Source organism: Populus alba, chromosome 6 (genome assembly GCF_005239225.2).
Source record: "Populus alba chromosome 6, ASM523922v2, whole genome shotgun sequence".
NCBI classification, from domain to species: domain Eukaryota; kingdom Viridiplantae; phylum Streptophyta; class Magnoliopsida; order Malpighiales; family Salicaceae; genus Populus; species Populus alba.
The window spans coordinates 5,431,307-5,443,231 of NC_133289.1; the positions used below are offsets into that span (position 1 = coordinate 5,431,307).

Below are 11,925 nucleotides of genomic sequence, written 5' to 3' on the forward strand. Positions count from 1 at the left end.
TTTCTCTTAACTATAATTATTTTATTTATATTGATTATTTTTAATTAGATTTTGTTTTCTATTTCATCCATGGTTGTTTGATTTTGTTATTTTTTTTAATCAAATTCGATATTTATTTTTTTAATTGCTATTTTTTTTGAATCATTTTCTTGATTGATTTGGTTTTTTTTTTTTCAATTCTATCCCTAAGCATTTATTTTTCATTTAACTTTTATGTCAAATTTAATCTTAATTCTTTTAATTGCTATTTTTTAATTTATTATTTTTTTTTTTCAATTCCATCTCTAAATATTTAATTTCATTTAATTTCGATGTTGTATTTAGTCATAATTATTTTAATTGCTATTTGTTCAGTTCTGCATTGTTTTTTTTCATTGACTCTTTTTTTCCCCTTAATTTCATCATTTAATATTTGTTTCATTAAAAATTCTACTTTTTGGTTTTTTAGGTTCGCTTTTAATGAGGTCATCACAGTCTTATAACCCAGGTCGTAAATCTTAAAGATTAGCCCAATTCAAATTTGATCTTTTTTAAAAGCATTTTTTTTTCTTCAAAAAACTTCTAGTTTCTAGATAGGGGGGTCATCCCAATTTCACGTTGGCTTGGCTATAAAGTTCGCTCAATATTTTTTTTCTTTTATTTTTCTATTATATCGATAGGTGTTTATTCCTTATATTTTGCTGAGGTGTTCGGTCTCTCATAATGTTTTTTCATGGTGTGAGTTTATTCAATCAGTTTTATTTGTATTTATCGTTTAAGTCATGAGTTTTTTAAGATGAATTTATCTTTTATTTATTTAAATAAATAAATTTAGTAAATACAATCGGGTAAATGTCTTATTTGTACAATTTGTTTTGTTGGTTATTGTTAGAGACTTGTTTTTATTTATATAAATAATGATCTTAGTTAGATGATTGCATAAGTTTTTTAATTTACATTTTGAATTTTTCATTTAAAAAAACATTTTAAAATAGCCTGCATACTTAATATTTGTTTTTTAAAAAAATTTATAGCCCATGGATGATAGGTTAAATGTAAATAATAATGGTGGGATTTATTTTCAGCTAAATAACTAGCAGTGAAGAATTTGATTTACTACTTGATTAAACCAATTATGATTTGAATTTAATAAATAATTTATTATACTTTTTATATTTAAAATAAAATATCAAATTATAAAATTAAATTTAATTATACTATTTTATTTAAAATACACGTAGAAATAAATTTAAAAAATAGCCATCGAATATAAACGTGATATGCTCATGGGGTCAGGTGAGTTCTTAAGAGCTGTTAGCATTTCCAATATTGACAGTGTCCAGTTGAAGAAAAAAGGGATAGAGTTATCTTTGAAAAATAGTTTTTAATATCAATTAAAATTAAATTTCTTAAGTAAATGAGAGAGTTTCCTCTATGATTTGATTTTAATCATTTTTTATAAATTAAATTTTATTTAAAATTTAAATTAATATCCTTAAAATAATTTCAAACACATGAATTAATTTAAATATAGAAATTGAATTCAATTATGAAATTCCAAAATGCATGTAAAGATTTTACAAAAAATATTTTTTTAAGGGTGTAGCTTAATTGGTTAGATTTTAAATTTATTTTTTTAAAAATTATTAATTTAAATGTTCTAAATTTTAGAACTATTTAAAAACATATAGGATTATTAATTTTAGAATTTTAAAATATTAAAGAAGATATACATAGATAGCTTACGGTTAAAATAAATAAATAAAATTAGAAAGCCAAATGTTTGCGAAAATCTTTGATGGGCACAGCCGAAGTTATCAACACTTTGTTACGAAGGGTAATTTTTGGTAATTTTGCCAAGTGAAATCGAGGGGGAGAGAGAGAGGGGGGAATTCCCATCACCCACGCCAAAAGGTGGTGGAAAAAAGTTCTTTTTGTACACACTGCGATGATGGTGATGATGATGCCTGCGTTCTTTAACAGCAGCAGCAACACCAACAAGACCAACACTAACGCAAACAGCAACATTAACATTTTTCAATTCCTCTCTCTCTCACACACTCGCTTTCTTTTTCTTCTTCATCAGTTCACTCATAACAAAACATAACATAACCCAACCATGACCAATCTCTACTCACCTGTCTATCACATCCCATGCAATCATAGTGACAACCCATGATATAAAATTAGAAAACAAGAACCCAAAAAGAAAACTAAACAAGGTTATGGATAGCAAGTGTGGTTGCTGGGCTGTCTTAAAACGTGGAGTTAGAGGTTCTTGCAAGTCCTCTGCCTCTAGAGATTCTGCTAACGCTATCCCTCGTACTAGTCTTGTTTACGATGCAGGTGCGTCTAATTATATTGTAGTTTTTTTCATCTCTTTTGTGATTTTGAGCTCAAATTGTTGATTCTAGTTGTGTATCAAGGTGTTCCATGCTTATTTGCCTAAGGGTCTCCTCTGTTTTTATTGTATGATATTGTTTTGCTATGCTATTTAAGTGTTGAAAGTTGGCTTCTTTTTGTTAAAGTTTTGAAATTTGAGCTTAAGACAATCTCATCTGTCTCTCTTGTATCTTGTCAAGGTTGGTAAACTTGACATTAAGAGAACAGATCTCAAGATGGGGCTGTGTTGATTCTTTTACAAAGATCAACTTCTTGATTTGCAGGAACTGGGAAATGCAAGTTCTATTTCAGTTTACAAGGTTATCATGGTAATAGAAAACCTGACCAAAAAATATCATCCTTTTCAAGTCACAAAACAGAATTGATTGCTGATCCAACTTGCCTACTGGTGCTGAATTTGAGTTTCTCTTTCTTTGCTCAAGATGAACTTTGTGTTTCAATTGGTAATAAAGTATGTAACTTGTGGATGAAAGAGGGGTCTCACTTGATTCTGTTGATGCAGCTACTGAAACAAGATACCTAAATGCAAGCAATCGAGAGTTATGTGCTCATAATGAAGCACAACTATCTTCTGATAATCCCGATCCACAAGATAAGAAATCTCCATGCCAGTTGCTGCAGTTTACCTTTCAAGAACTAAAATCAGCAACGGGGAATTTTAGGCCTGATAGCATTCTTGGAGAGGGCGGATTTGGATATGTGTTTAAAGGATGGATAGAGGAAAATGGAACAGCACCAGCAAAACCTGGGTCGGGAATCACAGTCGCGGTGAAGAGCTTAAAGCCAGATGGTCTTCAAGGCCATAGAGAATGGGTGGTTAGTAGAATAACTGCTTTTCTTGGGTTAGTAGATTGATGTCAAAAGTGATGGCTGGATGGAGGATTAGAAGTAAGAGTGTGACATTATGATAATTTACCTTATTGCAGGCTGAAGTTGATTTTCTTGGACAGCTTCACCATCCTAATCTCGTTAAGCTTATTGGTTACTGCATCGAGGATGATCAACGGCTTCTTGTTTATGAATTTATGACGCGAGGGAGTCTTGAAAATCATCTTTTTAGAAGTAAGTTTTAACAATTTTGTTGCCTTTTCTTTGTTCTTTTGTTGCTATTGAAGATTCATATTTCTATTTGAGAAGCTTCCTACTAAATGACTACTAGATTTACATATTTTTTCACCACTTGATACAAGGAGAATTGTTCTCTTCTTTGAAATTCAATTCTCCTTGTTCTTTCTGCCATTTTTCTCTCCTCATTATTGTGGCTAAACTAGCTAATAATGTCGAGAAAATTTTCCATTTTCTTTTTTTCCCCTTAGGACCGTGTACCTTCTAGGTTTCTTCTTCTATTCTTAGTGATGAAAGGTTGCTTCTGTATCTTTTTATTTGATTGAGTTTATTGTCGCAGTTTTCATCAGTTTTTTTTTTTTTGTCATGGAAATTGGGAAAGATACACAAGAGACAAAGCTGGTCTAAATTACTCCCCTAGTGAGCTTCATGATTTATTGAATCAACAGGCAAAGAGTGAGCTGAGAATGTGGACTAGCTACTAGCCAGCTATATCAAATTGTTTGAATTTCTTTGAAACTGAAGCTATCAATGCTCTGAAGATTTTCAATGTTTTATTTTTTATTATTTTTATTTTTTTATCATGCTTGTACATTTTCTAGTTGTATGAAGGCAAATTCTGATGCTGATATAACTTTCGAAGGGACAATACCTCTTCCATGGTCCAGCAGGATTAAGATTGCACTTGGGGCAGCAAAAGGATTGGCCTTTCTCCATGGTGGCCCTGAACCAGTTATTTACAGAGATTTTAAGACGTCAAACATTTTGCTTGACTCGGTATGTGGTGACTCGTATCAATGAATGATAGTGTCAAATCTTTTGCTTGATTGAAGTCTTAACAAGGAAAATTCTTTTACAGGAATATAATGCTAAGCTTTCAGATTTTGGTCTAGCAAAAGCTGGGCCTCAAGGGGACAAAACTCATGTTTCTACAAGGGTTGTTGGGACATATGGCTATGCTGCTCCAGAGTATGTGATGACAGGTATGGAAGTTGTAATAGATAGGTAGGAGTAAACTCCTTTGACATTATCACCTGCTGGTCCTGCATTTCATGAGGAAACTGTAATCAACTAGAAAAACAAGTTTTACTTTCTATAGAAAAGAGGAATAGCGTCAACTAAAGAGTAACCCTTTTGTTCAAGCATCTACATTTCTATTTTAAACCTGAAGTGAATCATCCAATTTGGGGTTTAAATACAGTACCTGATAGTACATGTTGATCTGACTATAACAAACACTCGCATTGACTTCTACTAGAAACCAACCTAGACTCTCATTTCATCCAGTTTAGCTGCTATGAAATACGTTTCAAGACTGGGATCCAGAGCCTGTCCTTGATGGGGATCTAACAAAACTGCAAATTTGGCTCCTCCTTTTACAGGACACTTGACATCTAAGAGTGATGTTTACAGCTTTGGAGTTGTGCTGCTTGAGATTTTGACAGGCAGAAGATCAATGGACAAGAAACGACCTAGTGGTGAGCAGAATCTAGTTGCATGGGCACGACCTTATTTAGCTGACAAGAGAAAGATGTACCAGCTAGTGGATCCCAGGTTGGAGCTGAATTACTCCCTTAAAGCGGTCCAGAAAGTTTCTCAATTGGCTTACAACTGCCTCAGTAGGGATTCAAAGTCCCGTCCTACAATGGATGAAATTGTGAAAGTTCTCACTCCATTGCAAGATCTAAACGACCTTGCCATTTTATCTTACCACTCTCGTTTGTCTCAACAAGGGAAGCGCAAGAAGAAAAGTGAAGGAGCGCAGCAGCACACAAATGTATCTTCCAAAAGCATCAGAGATTCTCCCTTGAATACTGGCAAGCAGCGTTATAGATAAGGGCAATCGATTCAATCTCCTTGATTGATTCAAGTATCAAGAAAAACAAAGGTTGGTATTCTGCCTTTGTATTCGTTGGCTATTCTGAAGGGAATATTTCAAGCTTGTTTTATGACATTTGGGTGTTCTAAGATTTTCTGGATCCAGAAAAACATCTGAAGAAGAAAGGTAAATCAGCTTCTATGAAAACTTACACTAGAGAGCTAACCATCAATTCAGACCTTGCCTGTGATTTGCTGTTATTGTAATTGAGATATAGCTTGTAATTAGATGAAACCTTCCATTTCTAAGATTGCTACATGTTGCTATCTGAATGTCAATTGCTTTGGGGTTTTGGAGTTGCATTTTGTCTTCGTCCTGAGTATGTCACTACTGTATCTTTCATTGATACAGAATTCATCTCGCAAAACCGAAATTTCAATCCCAGCCAGGTTTAGACCTTGCATCAGTTGAGAACCGCAAAAGACCTTTGTATTGAATAACATTCTGCACTTCCAAAATGAAAGTTAAACTGACGTGAACCAAAATTTTGCGTTCAGCTCCTGCTTAGAGTTTACACCAAGCATGGTCCAGATTCAAAAGTTGAGGACTTCGAATCAGTTCTTTATAGTGGGTGCACCGTGCAGGCTCTGGCAGCGTTTGACCATAGAAGCTTAGCATCTTAGTCATGTCCAAGACAAGCCACGGATATGTTTCCAGCAAAATCAGCACTTACGCTATCAACAAAGATACGAGGGGTGTATATACATGAGTTGAGCATAAGAATCTTTGAAATATGCACTTTAAATATCAGTTGCATGCATCTCATATTCAAACTAGAATCTCATTTTACTTCAACCTACTCTCCAAGTTATTCACAGTAAAGGTTTCTAATGAAATACGCATTTCATCATGTATGCATTCACATTAGAATCATATCTTGCTTTAATTTATAATGCCAATCATTTCTGAAAAGGGTACAGTAAAAATTATTCTCTTGCTGCATATGAGAACTGTTAAATGAATAGTACAGCAGCATCTCCTTTTTAGAATATGCTTGCCATCCGCAACGAACACTATGGCTCTGCCTCCCAAGTTGTCTCTTTCTTTTCCTGTATGAGAGCACTAAGGCCCTTTTTAAGGCTCTAACTTTCTTACTAATAGTAATCACCCGCACTGTAAAAGTAATTACTCAAATAGAATGTATTCGACATGTCATTTTGAACCCAGCTAGGATAAACATCGAGGGACATAAAGGATGCGTTTGATACATTAGACAGTGACATATCTTAAAGCTTGAGCCACTGTAGAAGACATCTTGGAGGTGGTTACGGCTTGGAGATTATGAAAGAAAACCAGTCTATGATTAGAGAGGACATAACATCAAGCCCTGATGTTTAGTTTCGACCAAAAAATCTGAAAGTACTTATTCTCTTCGAATAAATTCTTAAGTCTATGGTTGCATTGATCAATCAAATTCCATGCTCAAGCAAACTGCAAAATCAAACATGTTGCCTCACATCAAACTGTAAAATAGGAAGCCTATGAATTCGAGACAAAATAAAGTTTACCACAGCAAGCAGACAGCCGAATGTACAGCAAATTTTAATTTTACTAATCGAACTCATGACTTGTGAACAATCATACCAGTCATGCAATCTTTTCATTTGCAGATGCATGTTACAAGCTATTTATTTATTTATTTATTTGTCATTTATGCATGACTGCCTATATAGACGTGATTAGTTTGGAGATATATAAATGTATCCAATAATCAACTTGCTAACAATATCCGTCCACCAAGTCCTATATATACATGATTGAAAGGCAATTTCGCACCTGTGTTTTCACCGATTCTTCAAGTGAGAGGCAAAGAAAAGAAACAAGCAAAATACTCGCTGACATTAGATTGAGAGATTCTAAAATACAACACTTGGTTTGATATTGATTTCAAAGAATCGATCCATCTTCATAATTGTCACTCGAAGTCATGATAACACCATCAGAAAAGAAGGTGGCATCTTCATAAAATTCATTCGACACTTCTGGAGCCCTGCCATGCGACCCTTCACTTACTTTTTGGAAAATCTGAAGGTGGCAATACTTTGGCTGAGCTCGATATTCTACTAGCCACCCATTCTCTATGGCCTAAAGACCATCTGGCTTTAAACTCTTCGCAGCAACTGTGATTCCAGACCCAGGTTTAATTTGCTGGTGACGTCCCATTCTCCCCTATCCATCCTTTAAGCACGTATCCGAGCCCGCCCTCTCTAAGAATATTGCTGTCAGGCCTCAAATTCGCAGTTGCTGATTTTAGTTCTTGAAGGGTAAACTGAAGCAATTGGCATCGAGATTTATTGTTGTTGGTGCATATGACACAACCAAAAACGTCGAAGAATGCCAACGGAATATTCCGTTAATATTTAGAAAAAATTCCACCAGTATTATAAATTATTGACTGCATTGCTGATGGAATACCATCATTGAAAAATTGCTCGTCGACTTTTTTATTCTGTTAACAATTTCTAGTATTGAAGGAATCATTAACGAAATATTTTGTTAGTTTTAGAAATTGTGATGGAATTAAAAATTCTAAAAATAGGAATTGTAGACAAAATATTCATTTCGTCACAGATTATGTGGGTGATTTTTTTTTCTTGAGAAATAGTGGTAAAAAGTCTCTATTAGAAGAGATAAAAATAAAATTACTATCCCACTCACTCATTCAATGTTTGGTCCAATTTTTTTGATAGGATGGTTTATTAAATTAAAACACAAGCTACTAGTCATAGAATTGGGTTATTTCATTGAAAATTTTCAAGGATGAAGATTTCAATTTCAATAACAATGATACTGAAAATATTTTAAAATTCAAAATATATAAATAACAAATTATTTAGTGTTTTGAATATTATTTGACCAATCCAAGTATTTTGAATTTTGTTTTTTTAGTCTCAAGAATTCCTGATTTATAGTAAAAACTTGAGTACCTACAAGGCTACAAAGACAATTTTAATCAAGGGACTTAAAGATCATTCGATAATAAAATCAATATATATATAAAAAAGATGATAAATATCTTAAAAAAAAACTTAAATACAAGGAATAAAAATGTTTGTTCTTGAGTTTTCAGTAAGTCAATATTCTGAAATCGAGTTTATCTTATGAGATAAAAAGTTATAAACCCTTACCTCAATGATTCAAGGGATATTTATACCTCCTTAACTTTATTGTTTTTAAAGAAGAGAAACTAAAAATTCCTCTACTTTCAACGATATTAATGATAGATAAATATCCATTACATATATTAATGAAACAATAAGTATGATAGGTTCCCTAAGAGACCTTGTTATACCTATGAGTATATGATAATCATTACATCAATACGAATGATTATTTAGATGGAGAGGCATGATAATTTATCACACATCCAATATTTTTATTTTAGGGGATTGTTTAGGATCAGACATATAGTCTTAAAACTTAGTAAAACTTAGTAATGATTGAATCTAAATGCTCTAGATTTGGCATATTTGTCTTGCCAGACCCACGTTTATTTGAGCTTGGCCGAGTTTAAGTTCTTTATATTTGACATGTTTGTTATATTTACGCTGCCTTGGGCTTGCTTGATTGTCTTTAACAGAAGATCGATCTCTTGTATATTAGCTTGCTTCATGGTTAAACTCAAGAAATTAAGAGAGAGCATACCTAGCTAGTCTACAACATGGGATTACAAGGTAGAAATGTTGGCACCTTGTTAATTACCTAGGGATCCAAGAAATACAAGGTTGATTCAAAGGAATATATAGGTGATGATTCATGCCTTAAATCTCTTAAAATGAAACAATAAAGAGCAGTACTGCTGGATCTAGACAATTCCATAGCTCATTCTAAGAATCAATCTGCAATAATTTGTATTTAGCTGGACAAAAACTAACCCAAAAGATAATGGCCATTGAAAAATAATGCTAGCTAGCTAGGAAAGACCCAAAAAAGGGTGAAGTTTTGCACTAGTAGCTAGAAAGCTGGGGAAAAAAAATGTAACAGTGATCACTATTGACAAATGACAATCTGCCGACAGAAACCAAATAATGCAACTCACTTTAGAAGCCTCGTTGGCGTCTAGCAAAAAAGCTTATTATTTCGAAATCAGCAATTATCCTTTTCCCACAATTTCAAGTTCAGCTATTTCTTTCTCTCTCTTTTTTTTTGGATAATAAAATATGCTATTTCTTTCTCTTTTCTTTCTACAAAAAGATCTGCAAAAACTGCTTTAAAAAGGAGTTTACACAAAGAAGTTAAAGCAATTCCATCTCCAACTAGCTAGATACAGATAACTACAATATTTGGTACATGCGTACATATATCCATGCCCTAGAAGTAATCATGAAATCATATAAGGTTAATTAATGTAAAAAAAGCCCCTTCTATAAATAACTTATACAACCCTTTCCCTTCTTTTGGTGCAATACGTGTATCTATATATCACAAGGCACGCTGAGAATTATGAAGTTAGAAACGAAATTGTTTCATGTTCGGAAAACGATTCTAAATATTTTCACAAGAATATTGATCCGGCTTAATTTGTAAGCACAGCAACCTCATTAGTTAAATTGTATCAAATTGAATGCAGTCACAACAATACCAGTTCTATATTTTTGAAGAAATATAAAGAATCAAGAAATGTTCAGTAAATATATGTTTTTTGTTCTTGTTTTCATATTTACATGAAATTTTGTTCCCAACATTTCCAATTTCTACAATAAGATTTTTCTGTTAGTTAAATAGATTACTGAAAAGGAGGAAGGATGGATAATATGGCTAATCTAGAAATTTAATTTAATGGGGGCCAGGGGTGGGGGTGGGGGGGGCTCACTTATGAGTCTATATATTCTTCAATTAAGTAGTTGAAGCCGCTAAGCGACATCAAGGACTACTAATAGATGCTAAACGAAGAAGAATCATTGTTATATTCTAAGATTAATAAAATATTAAACAACAAATCCCTTAAAACATGTCTTGATATCCCATCAGGTCAATGTCAAACATCTCTCCTATGATTAATTTGATAGTACATACAAGTATATATGTAATGTTATTGAAACTCGTATATACCATCGAGGTTCTTGGCAAGTGACTTCAATGTTGAGAGAATTGTATTCTATATGTATCCTTTTTGGTAAGTTAACTATATGTCTACGTTAAGAGCTTGAACATACAATAGAAGTAATTAACTTCGTATATTTTGTGGGGAGGAGTGGATCACCCCAAGCCCTTATCATTGTATCTAAATATTTGGAGGGGTGAAATGGGAGCTCAATTTGCTTTGTATATTGGATGAAGTATTGAAATAATGAATAAAATCCCATTCCTCTCTTATATATTCACATTTTTCAATCTTCTAGTTTGTAATAACCTGGATATTGGACCTAATCCCTTGTGCCTATCTTCCGTCTAACTAACTATACTGTTAAAAAAATTAAACAAGTTAAATTCGGGAAGAACCCTAACTTGTTAATCTATTGAGATTAAGGAGAGCAATGGAGTTACATACCTTTGTCTAGTCTACAGCTCCTTTGTCATGCTGAAGAGCAAGGGATCAAAGACGGACAATATCTGCCACGGTATATGAGCAAAGAGTTTGTACGTATACATAGGAAAATGTACGTACTAGTGCAGATATGAACGTGGACAAATAAGGTAGAAAAAAGAGAGTAGCATCAATGTGTGAGGAAGATAAGATCACTAGACATGTCAGAGAAAGAAATTGAGAAGAACATGACAGAAGAGACCTGAGGTGAAAGCTGGGAAAGCAAATAACCCTGAGAAAGTGATATTGGCGCGGCTCAATCTGAGATCGTATTTTACAATTACTTTCACGTGTAAATCCGTCTTCGGATTGAACCTCACCAACATCGCTTTCTTTTGCTTCCTTAGCCTCAAGCACAGGTCACCGTGTCTCTTCTTATCAGAAAAAGGCAAAATGATCATGCAAGTAGAAACATACCACGATAAGTTTATAATGTGAACATGTTTTAGCTTTTAAAACTTGCTAGCTGCTGCAGGCTTGGTGCCACTTACCAACCGAAAGGGAAAAAGTGTGTACTTGAATAAAGAAACACTAGATATGGTCACATACGACTTGTCAAAGGACAATAATATGATCATTTACGGTATCTATATATCTCTTGGTAGGGAAAAGGATGGTGCCTCGGTGGAGTAAGAGGTGGAGGTGGTGGTCTTGTTGGTGGTTATAGTAGTGGGATCTTGAAATCATGATCATTTATATATATTCCTTGAACTCAGTCAATTAAAATCAAGATTTATTCTCAAAGCAAAAAAGAAAAAAAAATCTAGACTTTTAAAAGGCATAAATAATTAATATATTCCATAATACTTATCAAACACGAGTATGAAAAATATATCGATTAAGGAAAACCCTATCATTCAATTATAATTTAGCTGGGATTTAGAAACGATATTAATCCACATGAAAACATAAAACAATAAATAATAGGCAAAAAAAAAATAAATAGAAATCATTGTTGCACCAAGAAAAGAAACTTAAAGAGTCGGACAAATGTTAATAGAGGAGTGGCGGTGCTAATTTGATTAACATCAAGAAACAAAAGCTGGCCATTAGGAATGGATCAATCAAGATA

At 33.3% G+C, this 11,925-nt stretch overlaps 1 protein-coding gene across 2 annotated transcripts; it reads left to right on the top strand.

The window, feature by feature from the left end:
• Positions 1-1,901: 1,901 nt before the first annotated feature.
• LOC118032583 (serine/threonine-protein kinase PBL34) lies at positions 1,902-5,598 on the top strand. 2 transcript variants are annotated; one of them, XM_035037312.2, is made up of 7 exons: positions 1,902-2,325; positions 2,646-2,690; positions 2,885-3,198; positions 3,309-3,444; positions 4,091-4,224; positions 4,307-4,430; positions 4,830-5,598. In XM_035037312.2, exons 1-7 carry the CDS (start codon positions 2,205-2,207, stop codon positions 5,282-5,284), a joined length of 1,329 nt encoding a protein of 442 aa, XP_034893203.1. In that variant the 5' UTR covers positions 1,902-2,204; the 3' UTR covers positions 5,285-5,598. The 2 variants fall into 2 exon arrangements, with proteins under 2 accessions (XP_034893203.1, XP_034893205.1); XM_035037314.2 differs by lacking the exon at positions 2,646-2,690 and having other exon boundaries at positions 1,907-2,325.
• The last annotated feature ends 6,327 nt before the right edge of the window (positions 5,599-11,925 follow it).